The 25955-nt window shown below is 37.0% G+C and overlaps 1 protein-coding gene across 1 annotated transcript in view; it reads left to right on the forward strand.

The window, feature by feature from the left end:
- zbbx (zinc finger, B-box domain containing) overlaps positions 1-24019 on the forward strand; it is a 146491-nt gene extending 122472 nt beyond the window's left edge. Inside the window, exons 17-20 of the mRNA XM_059946888.1 lie at positions 4272-4436; positions 15444-15713; positions 21088-21178; positions 22143-24019. Of these exons, the coding sequence (XP_059802871.1) occupies positions 4272-4436; positions 15444-15713; positions 21088-21178; positions 22143-22260 (644 nt within the window). The 3' untranslated portion in view covers positions 22261-24019. The remainder of the gene's footprint in view (positions 1-4271; positions 4437-15443; positions 15714-21087; positions 21179-22142) is intronic.
- The last annotated feature ends 1936 nt before the right edge of the window (positions 24020-25955 follow it).

A 25955-nucleotide genomic window follows, 5' to 3' on the forward strand; every position in this document is an offset into this window, starting at 1 on the left:
AACGTTTAAAAAAATCAGGGCAGTCAAAATTTGGAGCGTAAATATTAACTAAGGCCACTTTTCGGTTAAAAAGTGAACCAGTAATCAACTAAAATCTGCCCTGTGGATCAGATATAATTTCATGATGTATAAACGAAATTGAGGGGTCTATAAAAATAGACACACCCCTAATTTTAGTAGAATTTGAATGAAATTGTTGACCCTTCCAGAACCTAAAAAAGCGTTGATTATCCTCCCTCCTAATATGGGTCTCCTGTACAAAGATAATATTAGCATTTAGTCTATTTTTTTTTAGTATATTTTAGTATATTTTTTAGTATATTTTTTTACATTTAATCGGATGATTTAAACCATTAATATTCCAAGAAGTAAAATTAATAGACTTATCCATCATGCTAATATTAATTGTATATATCACGAAAGGTTAAAAAAAACACATAACCCATAATTCAGGAAGAAGGAAAAATGATACAGGAGCAACCGGAGAACATGACTCTTCACCAATATTAATAATTTGAAGTCGGCCCATGAACTAAAAGCAAAAAAATAAAAAGCAAAAGCGTGAAAAAAGATCCCTCCCCCCTCCCCCCACCCCTCGAAAGAAAGCCAAGCGGCAGGTGCATAAACTAACACTAATATTACCCCCATTTCAAGATGGCAGCTCCATAAAAAGATAAAAAAACTATATAACACCCAGATTTAAATATAGGGTTGCAAAGAGAGAATATATATCAATCAGAATGAAAAAAATAATATAATAAAACAAACGATCATTAATAAAAAAAGTATAAACATTAAAATTTGAAAGTGTAATATACCTTTAAAAAAAATTCCATGTTCAAATACAAGAAAAATGACGTTTCAAAAGCAAAGACTTATGGGAAGAAGAAACGACATTTTGAAAAAGCCATATTACAAAATATAAATGTAAGTTCAGTGATCTATTAAAAAATTTAATTAAAAAGTTATCAAAATAGGATTAAAAAAAGACTTAATAGACACTACAATATATAAAAAAAAAGACCAAAAAATCCAAAACATTCGTCCCATTTCCAAGTGCAGGCAAACAAATAAATGTTTACAGAAAGCAAAGTCTTATGTTAAGAAGAAACGACATCTTAAAAAAAGTAAATCCTTATTACAAAATATAAACGTGTATATCCGAAACAGAAAAAAGAATAAAAAAAAAGATATTATAAAAAATTAAAAGAGCATCTATAAACGATGATGATAGTAAAAAAAAAGAAACCAGACCCGTAGATCAGGGTAAGAAGTTATAACCCAGCTTCATAGGTTAAAACTTAAAATGAAATGGCATCTTCTCTCCAAAAAATCTTCAGCATAACACATAGTTCAACTTGCACTAGAAGATCGATATTCTTCAACGAATTTCTTCACTTCTTCCAGAGTGTTAAAAAATTGCTGACTGTTGTCGTTCAACGTAATTCTAAGATTCGCTGGATATCTTAAAGCTTGTTTAAGTCCAATCGAATGAATCTCTGCCATCACTGGTTTAAAAGCGATTCTCGCTCTCATTACTTCGAATGAATAATCAACAATTCGAAATGTGTTGCTATTGTGAGAAATCATACCTTTTTTACGAGCTAATCGAATTAAAAGCTCTTTCTCCCGAGGATAATGAAGGCGAACAATCACAGCTCGTGGTTTGCCACTCGCAGCCGAAAATCTCGCAACTCTGTGAGCGCGGTCGATAACAGGTTTAGTATGCAAACCTTCACCACCGAAAATTTCCCACAATAATTTAGAGAAAAATTCAGTTAAATCACCGGACTCAACTTTTTCGGGGAACCCGATGATTCGCAAATTCTGTCTGCGAGATCTGTTTTCGAGATCAGTAATTTTAAACTTATACTGATCTATTGTTTTAGCAGTCGAATGTACCTTCTTCTCCAGCGCTTCAATTGTACGTACTTTTTCACAAATTAATTTTTCAAGAGTCGTGATCTTATCTTCATGCCGCTGAATATCTGATGCCTGCGATTGAAGCTTAGTATCAAGCGATCTAACAACTCCTTCAAGTTCAGATATTTTCGTGGTAAGCTTATTTTCCAAACTTGCCAGTTTACTTTCCAATTTACTTTCTAGCCTGCTTTCCAAAGTTGCAAGTTTAGCATCCAGAAGATGAGAAATTGCATCGATGGACAAAGGATCCTTAGACGATTTCTTGCTTGTAGCCATTTTAAGTTTGACAAGATTAAATCAAATATTGTTTTAGGAAAAAAAAAGTTAATCAAAAGTATCAACTCATATGATTAAGTTCGAAAAGATTTGATTAAAGGGTGATTATAGTTGAAAAAATGAAGAGCGCCTAAAAGGCAGATGTTTACGTCGCCATCTTGAAACTCCCGAATCAAATGCTTTTTCGTGGTCGATATAACAACATGAAAGATTTCTGTTTTTTCACTGGGCTTGATTTAGAATTACAAAATCTATTATTTATTCTTTACATGCTTTCATACTCTGATTATTATTATTTATTCTTTCTTCTTTTTATTTGTATATTTTGTTGTCTGTTGCATGTTGGTTGTTTGCCCATCCTGTTGCGTGCGGCCTTCTATTGATTCTATTGTGTTTCTTGTATTTGCTGTGAATGCACGCACGAAATGAATTGTATATGGTGACATATGTATACAATTTAATAATAATAAACTTGAGCTTTTAATTTGGAACCTACTTTATAATAAGGTTTTGAGATTCTCTATTTACAGTCACTGGTTACATGTGATATATTTTGAGAGGTTGATGGCTGCATTTGTTGAAACTGTGTTGCTAAACCACAATAATGTTTCTGCTGAAGAAATACCTTAAGGTATTAGGTGAGTTTTCGCTGCTTGTGTTGTAAATAAGGAACTATATTGAGTCAGCAAGAATTATCCAAGTCAAAATGATATATGATTTGGAACCCACTTTGTAGCTGTTTAGAATATACAAGTGACTTGAGGCTTTTCCGTGTGCTGATATAAAAATGTTGATGAATTGCTGACATACCATTGGTACATTGCATATACTGCAGCCTTTGCTTCAATGGGGGACAGTTGTGAATGCTAATGGTGGTGGACTTGGCTAGCACACAGATGTGTTCTTTTGTCCTCGGTGAATTTAACCTTTTAGTTATCTTTGGAGCAGCAGAACTCATTGATGCATGTTCTGAGCATTTTAACCGAAGTATGTGCTGACCATAGAGGCAAGCACACTGTTTCGCTGAATGAAATCAAGTGTCTTAAAATGTTCTTTGAGATGTAGTCATAAAAACTGGTAATTATTTAACTTGGAACTTTAACAAGTGCTTTATATACAATGGAATGGACTTGCAAAGAAAAGAGTGAAACTTTTCAGTGAAAAATTTTCAGGCCCCAAAATACCTTTGGTAAGTAACTCTTTACTTCAGTTCAGCATGTGGTCAAGGTGTGTAAGCATGTGTAAGATATATAATTTGTTTCATGTAGTTGACATCAGGAGAGAATGAGTTTTATGCAAGTTTTGTGCAACATTTGTAGCAGAGAAATAGCTACATTTTAACTTACCATATTTAATACTCCAGTCTTGTGGTTGCAGAATTCAGAGTGTTAAACATATGTTAGATGAAATCCATATTCAAGGGACACATGTTTGATCATGCATGTGCCTAAGTTAAGAAATGGTGAGACAGAAACACTATGGTACTGCTTTAAATAAAGCTTAGTCAATGGCTACTTTTGTGGAATAACATTCGTGTAATGTTTGTGATTAATCACAAATTAAAGTACAAGGTTTTTAACATGTACTTTACATCTATCAACAAGAAAAAAATTGCAATGTAATTTTTAAAGATCCACATCATTAGCCGGGATCTCCTTGATCACCTTGGAGTCTTTTCCATCCCCTGGGAGAGTCACTGCACCAAGAACTGAACTTTGTTCTTCACACTACAGTTGCTACCTGACCGCAGGGTCTTCACACTTTTACTATTCTGATTTCAAGATTTTTTGTACATTCGGGTTAGAATCATAATTCTTCAACATTTTTTATCAGGCTATTTTAAATGGAATTTCACTTCATTTTGATCTCCTAATGAATATTTTAGGTACCATGTGGCTGATTCTAATATTCCGTTTGGTTGTGAAAAAGCCAATTATTATGCATATTGATGTTAATGAAAAAAGCAGAGTCCAATGGGAGCTAATTCATATCACTAATCTTCTGCCTAAAGTTAATATCAGTTGTTGCAGCTGCCAAAATGAAGAGCTATTCATCTTTGTCTCCTTCCCTAGAAGATGGAGACTGGAGACCGGACAGTAGCCTTTGTGAATATGCTGATGACTCCATTGTTCATGATGTAATTGATGATATTCAGTGTAGACCTCCAAGCAGTTTTAGAAGATCTGGTTCTTCAAAAAATAACACAGCATGGATGACGTTATCAAAATCAACTTCACGTAAGTTGTTTGTGTTCCAACAGTAAGATTTTCTTACATATTACTATTTTATGATTGAGTAGTTTATTTGGTCAAGTGTCTATTTACTTATTGAGATGTAGTAGAGAGTAGTCTGTTCCGGCCCTTCACGCGGCACCACCCAGCAACCCCAATTTAATCATGGTCTCATAATGGGACAATTTATAAAGACCAATTAACTTACCACTAGTACGTCTTTGGACAGCGGGAGGGTACTGGAGCACCCGGAGGACGCCCATGTGGTCACGGGGAGAATGTACTCCCTACAGGCAGCGGCAGGAATTGAACCTGGGTTGCCTGTACTGCAAAGCATTATGCTAACCACTACGCCACCATGCTACCCCATGTACTAGTCCTGAAATAGTGCAGTGTATTCCTGGGGCTAAAAGAACACAAGCTGCTAAAGGAACTCAACAGGTCAGGCAGAATCATGCTCCACATTCCAGCATCTGCTGTCTTCTTTGGTCTCCAGTGTATTCCTGGGTTTGATCCTATTACAAGATCTCCATCCTAGGGTGTTCAGGAATTTTATACTTAACTTTCTCCACTAAAGTCTTACCAAACTCAATTTTACCACAAGCAGTCCTCTCACATTCATTTTTCCCAACATTTAACATTTTTCAGTCAGTTCTTGCTGATATTGCCTCTTTGAGCACTGAACCTTTCAATATTAGTTTTATTAGACCATTAGATATAGGAGCAGATTTAGGTCATTTGACCCATTGAGTCTGCCATTTCATCATGGCTGATCCAGTTTCCCTGTGAGCCCCAATCCCCTGTCTTATCCCCGTATTCCTTCATGTTCTGACTAATCAAGAATCTATCAACCTTTGCCTTAAATGTACATAAAGAGTTGACCTCCACAGCTGCCTGTTGCAACGAATTCCACAGATTCACTTCTCTCTGGCTAAAGAAACTCTCCTCATCTTTGTTCTCAAAGGGCATCCCTCTATTCTGAGGCTGCATCCTCTCCCATCATCTGAAACATCCTCTCCACATCCACTCTATTGTGGCTTTGCACTATTTGATAGGTTTCAATGACGTAACCCCTCATTCTAATAAATTCTAATGAATACAGGCCCAGAGTCATCAAATGCTCTTTATATGACAAGCCTTTTAATCCTGGAAAATTGTCAATGCTTTCATTTTTTCTACCAAAGTGCATGACCATACTCTTCTGAATACTGTATTCCATCTGTCATTTGTTTGCCCATCCTTCTAGTCGGTCTAAGTCCTTCTGTAGCCTTTATACATCCTCAAAACTACCTGCTCCTCCACCTATTTTCATATTGTCTGAAAAGTTTGCAACAAAGCTATCAATTCCATTATCCAAATCATTGACATATGAAGTAAAAAAAATCTGTCCCAACACAAGCCCCTGTGGAACATCATTAGTCACCGGTAGCCAGTCAGAAAAGGCGCCTTTTGTTCCCAATCTTTGCCTCCTACCAATCACCCACAGCTTTATCAATCTTAGAATTGTTTCCTGTAATACTTGTACCTTTTAAGCAGCCTCATGTGTGGCACCTTGTCAAAGGCCTTCTGAAATTTCAAGGACATAACATTAACTGGTTCTCCTTTGTCTATCCTGCTTGTTTCTTCTCTAAAAAATTCCAATAGATTTGTCAGGCAAGATTTTCCCTTGAAGAAACCATGCTGACTATGGCCTATTTTATCATGTGCGTTCAAGTGCCCTGAGACCTCATCCTCAGTAATCAATTCCAATGCCTTCCTAACCACTGATGTCAGTCTAACAGGCCTATTGTTTCATTTCTTCAGGCTCTCTCCCTCCTTCAAGAGTGGAGTGACAAACTTTGCAATCTTCCAGAACCATCTCAAAATCTAGTGATACTTAAAAGATTATGCCTCCACTACCTCTTCAGCCACCTCGTTCAGAACTCTAGGTCTACGTATCTACCTTCAGACCTTTCAGCTTCCCAAAAACCTTCTCTCTAGTTATGGTAACTTCACACTCTTCATTACCCCTGACATTTGGAACTTCCCCCACACTGCTAGTGTCTTCCACTGTGAAGATTAATGCAAAATACTTATTCAGTTCATCTGTCATTTCATTCTCCCCTATTACTACTTCCCCAGCATCATTTCCAGTAGTCCGATATCCGCTCTCACCTCTCTTTCACGCTTTATGTATCTGAAGAAACTTTTGGTGTCCTCTTTCATATTATTGGCTAGCCTACTTTCATATTTCATCATTACCTTTTTAATGACTTTTTTAGTTGCCTTCTGTTGGTTTTTTTTTAAAAGCTTCCCAAACCTCTAACTTCCCACTAATTTTTGCTCTATTGTATGTCTTCTCTTTGGCTTTTATGTTGGCTTTGACTTGTTAGCCACAGTGGTGTCATCTTTCTTTCAGAATACTTCTTCCTCTTTGGGATGTATATACAGGTATCTTTTGCCTTCTGAATTTCTTCCAGAAATTTCAGACATTGCTGCTCTGCCATCATCCCTGCCAGTGTTCTTTTCTAATCAATTCTGGCCAACTCCTCTCTCAAGTCTCTGTAATTTCCTTTACTCCTCTATAATACTGATACATCTGACTTTCGCTTCTCCTTCTCAAATTTCAAGGTGAATTCAATCACGATCACTTCCCCTAAGGGTTCTTTTACCTTAAGCTCTCCAATCAATTCCCAATCCAAAACAATCCTCTAGTGGGTTCATCCATGAGCTGCTCTAAAAAGCCATCACAAAGGCACTCTAGAAATTCCCCCTCCTGGAATCCAGCACCAACCTGATTTTCCCAATTTACCTGCATTTTGAAGTACCCCATAACTATTGTAACATTGCCTTTTTAGTATACATTTTCTATCTCATGCTGTAAATTGTGGGCCACATATTCCCTAAGCTTTGGGGTCTATAACACAACTCCTATCAGGGTCTTTTTACTCTTAAAGTTCCTTTGCTCTATCCAGAATGATTTATTACCTTCCAACTCTTTGTCACCTCTTCCTAATGACTTGACTTTATTTTTTTACCAACAGAGCAACATGGGGCCCTCTGTCTTCCTGCCTATCCTTTCGATACAATATGTATTCTTGGACATTAATTTCCCAACTATATACTTTCAGCCATGATTCAGTGATGCCTGCAACATCATACCTGCCAATTTGCAACTATACTGCAAATTCATTTACATTGTTCCGTATAGTGGGTGCATTCAAATACAATACCTCCAGTCCTGTATTCACCCTTTTTGATTTTGTCCTTTTTTTGCATTACAACTCATCCTGGTGACTACAATTTTGCCCAGTCAACAGCCTCTCCTCACTACACATTGCCTGTGTTAGTAAACCAACTACCTCATCTTCAGCACTATTATCTGCCTTTCCTATGATACTTCTTGCATTAAAAAATATGCAGATCAGGACACTAGTCACACCATACTCAACCTTTTGCTTCCTAACTTTGTCTGAGGTCTTTCCAACATCTGTCTCCACAAACTCTCCACTAACTGTTCTGGTACTCTGGTTCCATCCCCTGCAACTCTTGCTTAAAGCCCACCATGCAGCATTAACAACCTTTCCCAGTAGGATATTAGTCCCCCTACAGTTCAGGTGCAAACCGCCCTTCTGTACAGTTCCCACTTTCCCTGGAAGAGAGCCCAATGATCCAAAATTCTGAAGCCCTCCCTCCTACACTCACTCCTTAGCCATGTATTAAACTATATAATCTTCCTAATTCTAGTCCCACTAACACGTGGCCTGGGTAGCAATCCTGGGATCACAACCCTGGAGGTTCTGCCCTTTAAGTTAGCACCTAACTCCGAGCACTCCCTATGCAGAACCTCATCATCCTTCCTACCCGCACTATTGGTACCTACATGGACCACGACTTCTGGCTGTTCACCCTTCCACTTAAGAATGCTGTGGATGTGATCCAAGATTTTCCAGACACTGGTATCCTTGAGGCAACATACCATCTGGGAATCTCGTTCTTGCGCACAGAACCTCTTGACCATTCCCCTAACTAACAAATCCCCTATCATCACAACATGCCTCTTCTCCCCTCTTGCCTCTGAGTCACAGTGGCAGACTCGGTGCCAGAGACCCAACCATGGTGAATTTCTGTTAGGTCATCCTCCCCAACAGTATCCACAGTAATATACCTGTCATTGAGGAGGATGGCCACCAGGCTACTCTGCAATGGCTCCTTCGCCCCTTTGCCCTTCCTAACTGTCACCCAGTTTCCATGTCCTGCATCTTGGGTGTTACTACCTCTCTGTATGTCCAATCTATCATCCCCGCAGCCTCCTGAATGATTTGGAGTTCATCCAGTTCCACCTTCAACTTCTTAGCACAGTTTATTAGAAGCTGCAGCTGGATACACTTCTTGCAGTTGTAGTCATCAGAGACACTAGAGGTCCCAGATCCCACATGAGGAGCATTTCACAATCCTGCCTGGCATCTCTACTGCCCTAGCTAAGCAGATATAAAGAAACATAGAAACATAGAAAATAGGTGCAGGAGTAGGCCATTCGGCCCTTCAAGCCTGCACTGTCATTCAGTATGATCATGGCTGATCATCCAACTCAGAATCCTGTACCTCCTTTCTGTCCATACCCCCTGATCCCTTTAGCTACAAGGACCATATCTAACTCCCTCTTAAATATAGCCAATGAACTTGCCTCAACTGTTTCCTGTGGCAGAGAATTCCACAGATTCACCACTCTCTGTGTGAAGAAGTTTTTCCTCATCTCGGTCCTAAAAGGCTTCCCCTTTATCCTTAAACTGTGATCCCTCGTTCTGGACTCCCCCAACATTGGGAACAATCTTCCTGCATCTAGCCTGTCCAATCCCTTTAGAATTTTATACATTTCAATAAGATCCCCCCTCAGTCTTCTAAATACCAGTGAGTATAAGCCTAGTCGATCCAGTCTTTCTTCATATGAAAGTCCTGCCATCCCAGGAATCAATCTGGTGAACCTTCTTTGTACTCCCTCTATGGCAAGAATGTCTTTCCTCAGATTAGAGGACCAAAACTGCACACAATACTCCAGCTGTGTCTTGCCAAGGCCTTGCACAACAGCAGTAGATCCTCCCTGCTCTTGTACTCGAATCCTCTTGCTACAAATGCCAATGTACCATTTGCCTTTTTCACCACCTGCTGTACCTGCATGCCCACTTTCAATGACTGGTGTACAATGACACCCAGGTGTCGTTGCACCTCCCCTTTTCCTAATCGACCACCATTCAGATAATAATCCTGTTATTATTTGGTTCCTGTTCTTGCAACCAAAGTGGATAACCTCACATTTATCCACATTAAGTTGCCTCTGCCATGAATTTGCCCACTCACCTAACCTATCCAAGTTACCCTGCATCCTCTTAGCATCCTCCTCACAGCTAACACTGCCGCCCAGCTTCGTGTCATCCGCAAACTTGGAGATGCTGCATTTAATTCCCTCGTCTAAATCATTAATATATATTGTAAACAAATGGGGTCCCAGCACTGAGCCCTGCGGTACCCCACTAGTCACTGCCTGCCAATCTGAAAAGGTCTCATTTATTCCCACTCTTTGCTTCCTGTTTGCCAACCAATTCTCTATCCACATCAATACCATACCCCCAATACCATCTGCTTTAAGTTTGCTAATCTCCTGTGTGGGACCTTGTCAAAAGCCTTTTGAAAATCCAAATATACCACATCTACTGGTTCTCCTCTATCCACTCTACTAGTTACATCCTCAAAAAAATCTACAAGATTCGTCAGACATGATTTTCCTTTCACAAATCAATGCTGACTTTGTCTGATGATTTCACCTTTTTCCAAATGTGCTGTTATCTCATCTTTGATAACCGACTCTAGCATTTTCCACACCACCGATGTCAGACTAACTGGTCTATAATTCCCTGGTTTCTCTCTCCCTCCTTTTTTAAAAAGTGGGGTTACATTAGTCACCCTCCAATCCTCAGGAACTAATCCAGAATCTAAGGAGTTTTGAAAAATTATCACTAATGCATCCACTATTTCTTGGGCTTCTTCCTTAAGCACTCTGGGATGCAGACCATCTGGCCCTGGGGATTTATCTGCCTTTAATCACTTCACTTTACCTAACACCACTTCCCTACTAACATGTATTTCCCTCAGTTCCTCCATCTCACTTGACCCTCGGTCCCCTACTATTTCCAGAAGATTATTTATGTCCTCCTTAGTGAAGAGAACCAAAGTAGTTATTCAATTGGTCTGCCATGTCCTTGTTCCACATGATCAATTCATCTGTTTCTGACTGTAAGGGACTTACATTTGTCTTAACCAATCTTTTTCTTTTCACATATCTATAAAAGCTTTTATAGTCAGTTTTTATGTTTCCTGCCAGCTTTCTCTCATAAACTTTTTTCCCTTTCCTAATTAAGCCCATTGTCCTCCTCTGCTGGACTCTGAATTTCTCCCAGTCCTCGGGTGTGCTACTTTTTCTGGCTAATTTGTATGTTTCTTCCTTGGAATTGATACTATCCCTATAATTTCCCTCATCAGTCATGGGTACACTACCTTCCCTGGTTTGTTCTTTTGTCAAACTGGGATGAACTCTCGTTGTAGTTCATCCATGTGATCTTTAAATGCTTGCCATTGCATATCCACCGTCAACCCTTTAAGTATCATTTGCCAGTCTATCTTAGCTAATTCATGTCTCATACCTTCAAAGTTACCCTTCTTTAAGTTCAGAACCTTTGTTTCTGAATTAACTATGTCGCTCTCCATCTTAATGAAGAATTCCACCATATTGTGGTCACTTTTACCCAAGAGGACTCGCACAACAAGATTGCTAACTAACCCTTCCTCATTGTTCAATACCCAATCTAGAATGGCCTGCTCTCTAGTTGATGCCTCGACATGTTGGTTCAGAAAACCATCCCGCATACCTTCCAAGAAATCCTCTTCCTCAGCACCCTTACCAATTTGGCTCACCCAATCTATATGTAGATTGAAGTCACCCATTATAACTACTGTTCCTTTATTGCACGCATTTCTAATTTCCTGTTTAATACCATCGCCAACTTCACTACTACTGTTAAGTGGCCTGTACACAACTCCCACCAGTGTTTTCTGCCCCTTAGTGTTATGCAGCTTTTTTCCTTCTTAAGAGAAGGAAAAAACTTGAGCTTTTCTCTCCTGTGCTTTTTCTGAGTGAAGCTTCTCTTTGCTGAAACCCTGAAGAGCTAAAGCCTCAAGATCACCACTCTGACTATGTCCACTCAGACGATGATGGCTGCTGCTCTTGCCATTACCTTCCTTCAATTTGCTGTTACTAATGAATCCCAGATGCCAGTTGGTCTCTGGTCAAAGCTCTTTTTCGCTGTAGCAACCTGCTTCTCAGGCAGTGGACCTCATTAAAGACCGCTCCTGTCAAAACTGTTGATGTTTGGATTGGCTGATGTCCAGATTGGCCGATGTCCGGGTTGGCCGCTAGTCAAAGCTCTTTTTCATTGTAGTGATCCACTGCTGCCTTTTATCCTTGGGTAGTGGACCTAATTGAAGACCACTCCTGTCAAAACTGTTGATGTCTGGATTGGCCACTGGTCAAAGCTCTTTTCTCTTTTTTATTGACTCCTTTTTTTCCCAGATTTCACCATTTTATATTTTAAGACACAAATCTGAAGTTACTCATTACTCAGTTCTGAGCCGCTGTTAGAAACAAATCAGAGATTCAATCTCATTGATATCACCAAGCCTGCACTATCACCAATATCAGGAGAAATTTCTAATATTCTATTACTTTCAACCTATTGTGTGTCTTCTCCCATCAGGTTCATCTCTATACCACAAGTGTAATGAGATTGTCCTCTTGCTTGTTCTGAAACAGTTAGAAAAACCCCACCAATATACCCTCTCCATTCTGCATTTAACCACCTCCTATGAAATTTACCTTAAGCATGCCCATGCTTGACTTTCTGATATTCCTCATTTACCTTTTATCCTAGGTTGACACTACCTTAAACTACTCTCATGCCTCTACCATCTCACCTTACTCCTGCACTATTAGTCCCATCAGAGCATTACAAAGCTTAACTATTTGCATGAGATGCTTTTCCTTATAGTAACTTCGCTTTACCTACCACTGTTTATTCTGTCTACATTCATCATTATTTTCAATATTTCTATCAAATCCCCTTACTTCCTCCATTTAAATCAGAACAATCTTAGCTCTTCCAGTCTGCCCATAAAACTAAAGTTCCTTGTCCCTTGAGTAATATCTTCATCACCTTCTCTGAAATCTTTATATCTTTCCTAAGATGTTGCATCCAGATTTGTGTGCAGATGAGTTGATGCAGTGTTGCACAAAAGTTCACCATGACTTCCTTGTTCTTATACTTTGTGCCTCTGTTTATAAGGCCCAGAATTTCATTTGCATTTTAACAATTTTTCTATCTGCCCTGCAACTTTCAATGAAATATGTACATATATGCTGCTTTCATCATTATTACCTCTTCTTCAATTAAATTTGTTTCTTTATGTCTCTTTTTGCCTGGCATTATCTTTCATTTAATCACAAGCTCTCCTCTCCCTTCCACCCTTCTTTCCTTTTCCTGCCACTCTTGAAAAATGTGGCATCTCCTAACATTTAGTCATATTTGGATAATGTTAACAATTTCATTTTCCAAGTATGCCATTTAACTATGCTGACTATTTTCAGATCTACAGATGCATATTTTGCTTTCATAAAACATCTAATGGAAAAAATACTGTGAGGTGGAGAATGGTGTTGTAATAGTTAAGAGATGGGAAATTACCTGATGAAGGCTTCAGGCAAAAGGCCAGCCAGCTCTTGATTCCTTGGATGTAGGGGTGGTTGCCTTTCATAGGATATATGTAATGATGTATGAGCCTGGTTTATAAAGAATGAGAAGCTTGGAGGAACAGGATTAGTAATTGTGGCAATTCAGCAGTGAATTCCACTTGTTCCTTTTAAGCACTCTGATTCCATTACGTAATAAGTCATAGTAGGTTTAAGTAAGCGTGGAACAAAGACAGCAGGTTGCTCATGATTTATAGAGTATTTGAAAGTGTATTGTATACTATGACAACAGGTGAAAATGTGATCCTAGGGCACATTTCCTTGAGATTCATTATCAAAGAATGTAAAATAATTGAGCGGATTCAATGTTATTTATGCTTTGCAGTTCTCCAAAAGACCTAGGAATATAACAATGCCCATTGCTATTTCTAAGTAATTTCAATAAAGATGGCAAATTCGTGACCAGTTTAATAATCAATTAAATGTAATGTTGTTGTGGCTGGAAGGTTAGCTTTTTAGCATTACTTATATGGTCAACTGAATTTAATAGAATAGAATTCATTATGTCAGAAGAGCTTTACAGGATAGTGAAAGAGCAGGCACCATCTTAAAAACACAATTGTAAACTCTACTTTCAAATGTAACAATTTATAAATGAAACCTTTGAACTCAACAGATTAAAAATAGCTAAGGAAAGTAGGGAATTTGAATTATTTAGCTTGTGATTAAATCCTCTGATGTTCCAAGTTTTTTTTTAGTAACCACAAGATTATGGCTGAAGTGCTGCTAATGTTCTTAAGAAGGCAAACTTGACAGCCAGTTTGTGTGGAGAGGTTGGGGACAACCACTCAGCATTATTAATTAAGAGAAGAGTATTGGCCGCCATGCTGAGAAAACACCTGTTTTTCAACATGCAAGGAGAACCTCAGTTCAAGATCTCAGTTTAGAGAAGACACATCTGACTACCTGCATTTCCCCTGCAATGTGTTGCCTAACTATATTAAGATTAGTTTATTGATCTTTCAACAATCTACTGACACCAAATGACACTTGAAGTAAGTTATATTTTGTATGAATTATCATCACTTTTTGTCACAGGGGTTAGGATTTTGACTTTCTTAGAGTTGACGATCAGCTGCAACTTATTCTAAAAGCAGTTTGTTCTTTGGTGTCCTTCTATTTGAATATTTGTAATACTCACAACCTAGTGATTGTTGTTTCGGTGTTGGATATAGGAAACTAGCATGTTTACAGCCTTCTTCCTCAAGATATGAAGACTCCACTGAGATATTCATTACTGTATAGTTGTGTCACATTGGGGAGGAACTAAAATAACTGGCTATATCCCAATGAAGTATCATGTCAAAGAAGTGTTAGAAAAGTACCATGTCAAGGCCGTCCATGTGCAAATAGCAAATAATTTTAGAATTTTGAAATATAAAAGAGTTGCTGGTGTACTCAACAGGTTAGGTAGCAAGATGGAGAGAGAAACAGTGAACATTTCAGACTTATTTATAGCCTGTTTCTCTATCCACAGATGCCTCTTGACCTGCGGAGTATTTCTAGCATTTTTTGTTTTTATTTCAGATTTCACACTTTTGTTTTGCTTTTCCTCTTCAAAATTTTGTTGACTCAAGCTCAGGGAAATGTTGTTATAATTCATGACATTAGGAGATTCTCGACAAAATGGGATAACCATCCGTGACAAAGAAATTCCCACTCTTAGAGAAAAAAGAAGTTTGGTCTCACAAGATATATGTGAATAATTTTAATGGTTATTCTTATAGATTTTAGGCTTGTTACATTGCAAACAAAGAAACACGTTGAATCTAATTCACTCACTGTGTTGGATATCAGGGTTTGGATTGTTCTAATTTTTGTAGGTTACGAGCAGGATAGGCAAATTAGAAGAGACAGTAAGAGCTTTATCCTAGGAGAAAATAATGACAAGAAGTATAGACAGAAAGAGGACAAAGCATAATAACAACATCAATCTCAGTGACAAGTGCATGCTGCAACATATTCTGGACAAATAGTTTCTGTTCTTTTAGGATGTTGTATAAAACTGTGTGCTATTTGATGCAGGGTTTTGGTCTGAAATGTTGACAGTTCCTTTTCTCCCCATAGATATTGCTCGACCCACTGAGTTCCTCCAGCAAATTGTCTGTTTATCCGGATTCTAGCATCTTCATTCTCTTGTATTTCTATGATTTACCTGATATTCTTCTTGCTTTTAGGAACTCTGGGATGCCCTGAGAGAGGTATGTCATCCTCTGCAGCAGTTTCATTGTGTGAGACACCACAAATTGAAAGAAGATACCTTGTTAAGCAGAAGCAGCATGAAATTTCCCAGCTGACCACTGCTACTCACCCACTATCTAGAGCTGCAAATGAAATTTCTGAAGTGTCGAGTACTGATGTTGATGAAGATGAATCCAGTTTTGAAAAAGAAGCAGATGAACAAGCTTTAATTGAATTGGAGAGGGAACTGTTGAAGACAAATAAAGGTATCATCATAATGAAAGATTACTGTGAGACATTTAAAATATCAGTTTCTCCTATACTTTATTCATTTCTCATGAGTAGCTTTCAATGATTTGAAAGCAATATTTTCAGGTAACTATAGTAAAAAAACTGTTTCAAAGAGAGATCCTAGGTTGATAACTTTGTAAATTCCATTACAATCTGGAAATTAGCTGTTTGCCTCAATCCTGATTTCCAGACCTTAACCTAGCCTATTATTATTCTGACACTGACCGTTTTAATCTCATAACTTTAATTTAACTTAGAAGTTCATTGTACAGTTTTTTTGGAAGTTCATGTTCACAGCTTCACTCCATTTACAGTCACTAATGTTCCACAGTCAAGGCAGATGCAAATAATTATTGTTAGTCTACCATTTCTTTGTCCCCCATTACTACCTTTCCAGCATCATTTTCCAGAATTACGATATCCACTCTCATCTATCTTTTACTCTTTATAGATCTGAAAACTTATTGCATCCTCTTTTATATTTTCAGCTAGTTTAACTTCATATTTCATCATTTCTCTTTTATGATTTTTTTAGTTACCTTCTGTTGGTTTTTAAAAGCTTCCCAATCCTCTACCTTCCCACTACTTTTGCTATATTATATGCCCTCTCTTTTGTTTTTATCCTGCTTTTTACTTCCCTTGTCAGAAATGGCTGTCTCATCCTCCCTTTAAAATACTTCTTCATCCTTGTGATGTATCTTTGCTGTGTCTTCCAAATTGATCTTAGAAACTCCAGCCATCTGTTCTGCCATCATCCCTACTAGTGTCCCCTTCCAATCAACTTTAGCCAGCTCATCTCTCATGCCTCTATAATTCCATTTAGTACACTGTAATACTGATTTATCCTCCCTAGCTTTTCCTTTTCAAACTTCAGTTGGAATTCTATCATATTACAATCACTATCTTCTAAGGGTTTTTATCCTTAAGCTCCCTAATCAAATCTATACCCAATCCAGAATTGCCTTTCTCTTGGTGAGCTCAACCACAAGCTGCTCTAAAAAGTCATTTTATAGGTATTCTACAAATTCTCACTCTTGGGATACAGTGCTAACCTGATTTTCCCAATCTACTTGCGTACTGAAATCCCCACGACTCTTGCAACATTGCGAAAGGGTCTTTTTAACTCCGATCAGGGTCTTTTTAACCTTGCAGTTTCTTAACTTTATCCACAGGGATTTTACATCTTCTGATCCTATGTCACATCTTTCTAAGGATTTGATTTCATATTTTACCAATAGAGCCACCCACCCCCTCTTTTTACCTGCCTATCTTGTCAATACAATATGTATCCTTGGATGCTCAACTTCCAACTATGATCTTCTTTCAGCCACAACGTCGTTCCTGCCAATTTAACTATGCTACAATATCATGTACCTTATTTCATATACTATATATGTACAAATATTACATTTTCAGTGCTGCATTCATCACCTCTTTCAATTTTAGCCCCCGTTACACTTTAACTCATCCAACTGACTCCAATTTTGCCCTATCATCCATCTGTCCTTCCTCACAGTCTCACTACATATTACATCTTGTTGTATATATCAACTGCCCCATCCACAGCCCCATTGCTCTGTTTCTATACCCCTGCCAAATTAGTTCAAACCCTCCCCAAAAGCTTCAGCAAACCTGTCCACAAGGATATTGGCCCTCTCAGGTTCAGGTGTAACCTGCCCTTTTTGTACATGTCATATCTTCCCCAGAAGAGATCTCAGTGATCCAGCAATCTGAAAGCCTGCCCCCTGCACCAATTCTTCAACTACACATTCATTTGCCAAATCATCCTATTCATACCCTCACTGCTATTTGGTACAGGCAGCAATCTAGAGATTACCCTCTTGGAGGTCCTGCTTTTCAGCTTTCTACCTAACTCCCTATATTCTCGCCAGGACCTCTTCCCTTTTCCTACCTGTCGTTGATACGAATATGTACCACGACTTCAGGCTGTTCATCCTTGCTGACCCGATTCGAGACATCCCTGACCCTGGCATTTGTGAGGCAGCATACCATCCAGGTGTCTCTTTCACATCCACAGAATCTGCTGTCCGCTCATCTAATTAGAGAATCCCTACCACTTCTGCAGTCGTCTTCTCCACCATTCCCTTCTGAGTCACAGAAACAGACTTAATGCCAGAGATTAGGTCACTGCGTCTTCACCCTGGTAGGTCATCCTCCTCATAATGGTATCCTTATTATTGAGGGGAATGGCCATATGGATACTATACACTGCCTGTCTACTCCCTTTTTTCCCAGGTACCTGCCTCCTGCAACATAAGGGTGACTACCTCATAATTCCCATAAATTCTTAAAAATAGTGACCTTCATTACCATAACAGCCAGTGGCAGCCTTGTTGCAGGCTGTTGACTCGAAACACCAACCATCACTTTTCCTCAAGAGATGTGGCTGGCTCTTCTGAGTTCCTCCAACACTTTGCTTTTGTTGTTACTCTCTTTTCTTTTTAAATCTTTTTATTAATTTTCAAACAAGCATAATAAGAAAAACATCAAGTACAAAAAGCTTGAGAATACATAATTAATAGGTAAAACTACAAATACAAACAGTTAATAATCCACATATAATAGTTTCCCAAACTTATAGTAGGTTACAAAAAATGGAAAAATAAGAACCCCCCCCAAAAAAAAACAACTAGCCTAACCGACATGGGCTATTGTATTATATCAAGTATACACAGTAGTGTCAATAACTCCGCACCTCTATCCAAATAATTACAGATGATAAGAATATTGTATGGGAAAGGTCACTTTAACTCATATGAAAATGTTGGATAAATGGTCTCAAAGTTTCTTCAAATTTAACTGAAGGATCAAAAATGACACTTCTGATTTTTTCTAAACTCAAACAGGAAATAGTTTGGGAAAACCACTGAAATGTAGTTGGAGGATTAATTTCTTTCCAGTTCAATAAGATAGATCTTCTAGCCATTAATGTGATAAATGTAATTATCCGTCGGGCTGAGGGGGATAAACAACTATTATCCACCATTGGTAAACCAAAAATTGCAGTAATCGGATGAGGTTGCAATTTTATATTCAAACCTGTTGAAATAATACCAAAAATATCTTTCCAGTAATTTTGCAAACAGGGGCAAGACCAAAACATGTGAGTCAATGAGGCAACTTCAGAGTGACATCTGTCGCAGATTGGATTAACATGTGAATAAAATTGAGCAAGTTTGTCCTTGGACATATGAGCCCTGTGGACAACCTTGAATTGTATTAGGGCATGTTTGGCACAAATGGAAGAAGAGTTAACTAATTGTAAAATTTTCTCCCACTGTTCTGTGGGTAAAGGACACTGAAGTTCTTTTTCCCATTCCTTCTTAATTTTTACTGATACCCCTGGTTGTATTTTCATAATCATAAATGATGGCTACTAAACCCTTCTGACAAGGGTTCAGAGCTAGAGATTTTTTCTGTAATATCCATTGGACATAAATTTGGAAAGGACTGTAACATATTATTCAAAAAATGTCTAACTTGTATATCTAAAAATGGGTTTTAGACAAGTTATATTTATTGGACACTTGTTCAAAGGACATAAAGCTATTATCTAAAAATAAATCACTAAAACATGTTATACCTTTTATTTTCCATAACACAAAGGCTTGGTCCATAAGAGAGGGCTGAAAAAAAAGTTAGATATAATAGAGCTTGATAAGATAAACTTATTCAAGCCAAGAAATTTACGAAATTGAAACCATATTCGCAATGTATATTTAACTATAGGACTAGTTATTTGTTTATTCAATTTAGATAAAACAAAAGGAAGCGAAGATCCTAAAATAGAAAACAATGAAAAGTCTTGTACAGATTTGCATTCCAAATTTACCCATTGTGGGCTTGGTAATGTGACCGATCCTTGTGTCCAAAATATTAAATATTGAATGTTAACTGCACAATAGTAAAATCTTAGGTTTGGCAAAGCCACACCACCTTCCTACTTAGGTTTCTGTAAATATTTTTTACTTAATCTAGGATTTTTATTCTTCCACACATACGAGGATATTTTGGAGTCAATAATGTCAAAAAAAAGATTTAGGAATAAAAATTGGTAATGCTTGAAATAGTTGTAAAAATTTGGGTAAAATTATCATCTTGATTGCATTAATTCAACCAACCAATGACAAAGATAATGGGGACCATCTAGTAGTTAGTTGCTTGATTTGGTCAATTAAAGGTAAAAGGTTAATTTTAAATAAATCCTTATGTTTCTTAGTGATTTTAATACCCAAATAAGTAAAGTTATCTGTGACAACTTTAAATGGTAAATGTTTATAGATTGGAACTTGCATGTTTAATGGGAATAATTCACTCTTATTAAAATTCAATTTGTAGCCAGAAAAGCTATTGAACTAAACAACAAGGATAAAATAGCAGGAATAGATCTCTCAGGGTCAGAGATGTATAGTGACAAATCATCAGCATATAGTGATAGCTTATAAATCCCTTCCCTGTGGGTAATACCAAAAATATTAGGTGAGTCATGAATAGCAATGGCTAAGGGTTCCAAAGCAATATCAAATAATAGGGGACTTAAAGGACAGCCTTGCCTCGTACCAGCCTTGCCAAGTACTTACAAAACAATTAAATCTACATGGCTTACATTAGACTTGTACCTGGAGCATGTGGAATATCTCATTGAGGACATTTTTGTTTGTGGATTGCTAAACAGTACCTTACATATTAGATTGATGATGATTTTAATTCAAATATGTAAAGAGAAGCAGAAATTTAAGAATTAATATCGTTTTGAAGCCTATTGCACTACATGACAGGAAATTCTGGTTGGAAGTAACCTTAATGGGAAGTTTAAAAAGCTTGGAAATGTTTCTTTATATTGCCTTACATATATTGTCTGAGGGTGGAAATGCTCCTTGGATTCTTTTCCCATTGCTCCAGCCCAGCTACATGCCCCTACTATACATATATCTCCACCAAACCTCTGTGGCAGAGCAATTGTGGAAAGAGAAACAGTAAATTTTTCAGATTAGGGACTCTTTGTTAGGACTTATTTTATTTCACATGGCAGTAACACTTTTCAAATAATCATGTCCCATTGTTAACCATGCAAGTACAGAAGATATTCTGGAGCACAAAGCCTGCAGTCCTCTTTATAATTAGCAGTCCGTATGACACAGCCAATTGCTTGCTCACTTTACAAAATCTTCTGGAAATAGTCTTCTGGATATTTGACCCAGGTCCTCCATCCATATGATAACCTCAGTGATATTAAGTGACATGTGCCAGAAATTTGGCAGCACTAATATTTATGATATTTGAAAGAACATTTACAATAATTAAAACTATCTTATTTTGCTACTGTAGGAGGTGAACATAGTTTGGACGTGGTTTCTGCTTGTGACTTGGCAATGTCTTCTGGGCAATCATTTGAAAAGGGCACTCCAGTTTTGCAAAGGTCAGAAAGAACCAGATGTTTTCTATCAGTCTTTCCTCTAAGTTTTGATTAGTATCTTCAAATAAATTGAACTAGGAGAAATATATTATTCCTTGTGGCTTTATGGTGTTGCTAAATTCAGATATAAGGAAAATAGTCTAAATCTAGGATTCATGTAGGTTGTATTCCAGTTATGAAAACAAATCACGGTTACATATGGTTTATAAAGTAAAAATTTAAAAAGTAGTACACAACTTCCATTCAGTAATCAATACAGAATACTACAGTATATCCTATTAATCTTTTTTCTCTAGAAAAATCCTTTATTGCTGTTATCATTGAAACTTATTGCATCAGCAGTCACTTATTTAATACTGAAGCACATATTTAATACAAAAAGAACAAATTCATACCTGTTCTTTTAAATCAGGAAGCAGAATGCATTACATGCATAAATATTTGCATGTTATATACATAAACCGTGCGTCATTTCTACTGTTGTTCTTTTTGAATTTGATAATATTTTATTTTTCCCTGTATCATATCAGCCAATAGAGAAGTACTTAGGAACAATCACCATGTATTAAGTTGACAGTTTTGATAATACATGTATAAAATCTGCTTCAAGAGGATTACCATTCAGCTCATGGTAAAGGCAGTTCATAATAATGCTGAAACAGATATCCATCTGATTTTGTTCATTTTCTGCTTATAGTGAAATCTATCAACATCATGTTAAATCTGATTAATCTACATGTCCACATGCATGTTCGCTTTAATACAGAATCAGTGCTTTTCTGTGCATTGAATCTAAATGATCATATCTGATGCAGTGCACATTATATTGTGGTTTGAGGCTTCATACTTTGATTTCAGTTGAGCTTCTTGGCTATTGTGCCTGCTGGTGAAGTGAATGGGAATGATTCATGCTTGTTTCACTAGAACAATTATGTTTTACACTTCCTTTTCATTCAATTTCTCCAAGGGAGGCTGTTCAGTCCCAGTTTATGCTTGATTCTCTGGCAACAGAAGCTGGTGAAGTTGAAACAGATGATGAGGCCGAAGAAGCCCAAGACAAACAAAATGTTCTGCTATTATTCTGATAGTTTGTCAGAAAGAAATACCAAAAAAAATTAACTACTCCTCACCAAGTGATAAATTCTGAAAATCTGTATCGAATAGAACTTTGATATAAAATATTAAAGATAATTTGAAAATAATGTGATTTGATAATGATTTTGGCAGAACAGTTATTATATTGTCAAAAGTAAATAAAAATACAAACTTATTTGATGCATTTATTTTATAATGTTCCACCATTTATAAATTTCTAGTGAACCACGATAAATTGATTTAATTGTTTTGTTATACATTTGGAACTTTGATTTAGATTATAAATCAAAGATTATAATCATGTACTACACAGGAATCTTCTCAAAAGATTGTTTTGATGATTTTCAAAAAATAGTATATTTTAAAATAAACTGAATAGGTGTGAAAGTCTGGTTTTAGAGAATAAAACATTGCTTCAGCATTAGTTTAGGTAGCTTGGGAATTTATCACTTAAGAATGAAAATCAAATGTTTTCAAAGATTTCAAGTAAAATCTGTCACATTTTCTTACTCATGACTTCAATAATGACAAATATGAATCAATGTTGACTAATTCAAATGTTTAAAAGTTTTGGTCAAAAAGTGTTATCCTTTAAGGGAGAACTTTAGTTCTTTCAACCAATAGAATTAATGCAAGTGTCTCAAACATAAGCAACTTTGTATATTTCTATTCAGATATGATTCTTGATATAATATTGTTTTGTAAAAATGCCCAGGGAAGGCCATTTGTAGGAGGTGGGGAATTAAATTTTGTTCATGGTTTGGAAAATGCTTAGGCCACTGTTGCCCTGGTCCAATTGGCTTCCTGTCTGAGATATAAAACCTCATTTGGATACTTTATTTATTTATGAATAAGGTGCTGTTCCTCATAGTTAAATTGGCCTTCATTGGAACATAAAGGGTCAAAGACATAGAAGTCAGAGTCAGAATAGGATGAAGAATTAAGATGACTGGCAACTGGAAGTTTAGGGACTTTCTTGTGGATTGATCATTGGAGTTCTACAGAGTGGTCACCTTAACTGCTTTTGTTTACTTTCACACTGAAGGGACCAAACTGAAACTAACAACTTAGTATAATAAATTGGAAGTACAGCAAATGAATCGCTGCTATACTTGGAAAGAATTTAAGCACTCAAATGATTGGAAGAGGAAGACTGCTCACAAGGAGGGAATGGAAGTATGAATTAATAAAATTTATCATTTTCACATATAGCAAGGTGCAGCAAAAGAACTTTTACTTGCTGTCCACACAGATCATTTCATCACATTATTAATTGCATAGAAAATGTATAGAACATTCATGGAGGAGTCTTGTGCAAATTTCATTTTTGTAAAAGTGATATTTGTATTGTTGTGTTGGAAAATCTTATGTAATAATAATGTTTCTTTAATGTATATGTTTAATTATACCCATCCAGCATTTGACTTTTGGCGCTGGCTGTCCACCTCTGAGACTAGCAGTGAAAACCTAATATAGTGATCATTGAGCCCCATAAACTTACCCCAAGCATCTCTTGCAAATTAATCATCCCTATGAAGCCACAAACAGTGTGATCATTGGAAGTGGGTATGGAATTGGCAAACCTGAATGAGTAAAACCCAAACCCTGACATTTACTTTAAATCTACAAAAAAAAAACTTTTCACAAATGTACAGGTATATTCAAGCAATTAACACAATTATTTTTATTTTTTGCCTATCTATTTAAGCCACTATTGTAATAATAATAATAAAATTTACCTGAAAATGATTTTTCCTATTATCATGTATGTCACTGATGAAATTTAGTATACGTACAGAGGTTTCTGCATGGAAGAATAAATCTTGTATTCGCTCCATTAATTTCCACAGCTGTCTTCAATTTATACATTGTTCTTAGATTTACCACAATATAACCAGAGAATGTTTAAAGGCTGGAATATTAGATTTGCTGCTTAAATTAATTTCTAAATTAGTTAATTTTTAAAGTATCAAAGTTTAATAAGTGTTGAATGTAGTTACTGGCTTGGATGATCATATTACTTACTTACTGCTGATTATGCCTGCTGTTGTTTAAAGCAGCAATGAATTTCCTCCATCTCTGATGGTGTTTTGGGCTTCCTACATTGTGCCAGTATTCTTGGCTTTCACTGCTGTCATCCATGCAAGTCCCAGATAGAGACTCAGGAATACTGTCGCCCTCAGATGTGGTAGAAAGATTCTTCATTGCTATTTTCATTGCAACTTTGTTTTACTGGTGGAGGTTGCTAGACCTGAGCTGAACCCCTGAATCTGGAGGACCGGTGGACCACTCTTAATCTGGCCTCTACCCTTTAACCTATGAAGAGCCGAAGCATAAAGCCCAGGCTCCAGCCAACATAGCTGTCTAGATTATTGTGGCATGCAAGCCTCCAAAACATGATAAGGCTGTGGTTGTTTTGGCAGATGGATGATCATATACAGTTACTTAAAGGCAACATTTGGTTAATATGAAGTAGTTTATTTGGTTAATATGAAGAGATAAGTTAATTGTTTCTGTTGAAGTGTCATAAACTATTGATTATCACTGACATTACAGGACTCTTTAAATTTCAATTTTGTGTTTTGAAGCAATAGCCTTGTGATTACAAATTTAATGTTGAAAAACAAGAATTCATATGAATGATAGTTATAGTACTGAATACATTATCGTTTATGTGTTAGATCTCCCAAGTACTATACTTTGCATAGATTACTTTTAATAGGTTTCCCTCTTGACTAACCATAGGATCATAGAAATTTATAGTATAGCAAAAGGCCAGCAGTGGAACAAACAAGCTGCTAGGATTCAGCCCAATTCTTGGTTTGTGATTCTTGTCTTAGCATTTTGGCTCTCTGATGCTGTTCTAGAATATTTATGGGTTTTTTTGCCCCTATTTCAGGAAGTAAGTTCAGATGTCATAATCTTTAGGTTAAAAACTATACTCGACTTACGTTTAAGCCTTTCATCTAGTCTTTAAAAATATCCTCCCTGGTTATTGACCTCTCTGCATTTAGTCCCAAGTTTCAATTTTTGGAGATGTCATAATTTTATACAGTTTCATTAACTCTACCAGACTGTAATATATTTGCTCATGAAGAGAAACTGGTTAGGATGGACATGTTTTCTTCAGATGAGGGTATAAATGGCAAAGTTCTAACAAATCTCTTCCCTACTATCTCAAGGACTACCTTGTCCACAAGGAAAGAAAATTTCAGAAGCAAAGGTGCATTATTCTTTCATGCAATCTGTACAAGCAATGAAGGGCATATTTCTGCTATGGTATTAAGATTTCTGGGTAGTGATGTAGTGGCATCAACACCAGACTTCGAACCAAGTGGCCCTGGGTTTGAATTGGGCCAGCTCCTTACACGCTTGTCATCTGTGCTGGGCTAAGCATGGAGCTAGCAACTTGCCCTTGTAAAAAAAAAACAGACAAAATGCTAAAGAAACAGCAAGGTTGCCATCTGATGCACTGCAAGCTGTGGAAAGGAACAACAATAGTTAAGATTTCTCTCTATTGAAAGATCTATGTGACTTTTTTTTCTTAATTGATGAAGCATGCTTCGGCATTAAGAAAGGAGGAAGGCAACAAAAAGGAAATTATAGACCAGTTAGCCTGACCACAGTGATTGGGAAGATGGTAAGAGTCAATTGTTAAGAATGAGATGATGGAGTACTTGGTGAC

Source organism: Hypanus sabinus, chromosome 2 (genome assembly GCF_030144855.1).
Source record: "Hypanus sabinus isolate sHypSab1 chromosome 2, sHypSab1.hap1, whole genome shotgun sequence".
Taxonomy (NCBI): domain Eukaryota; kingdom Metazoa; phylum Chordata; class Chondrichthyes; order Myliobatiformes; family Dasyatidae; genus Hypanus; species Hypanus sabinus.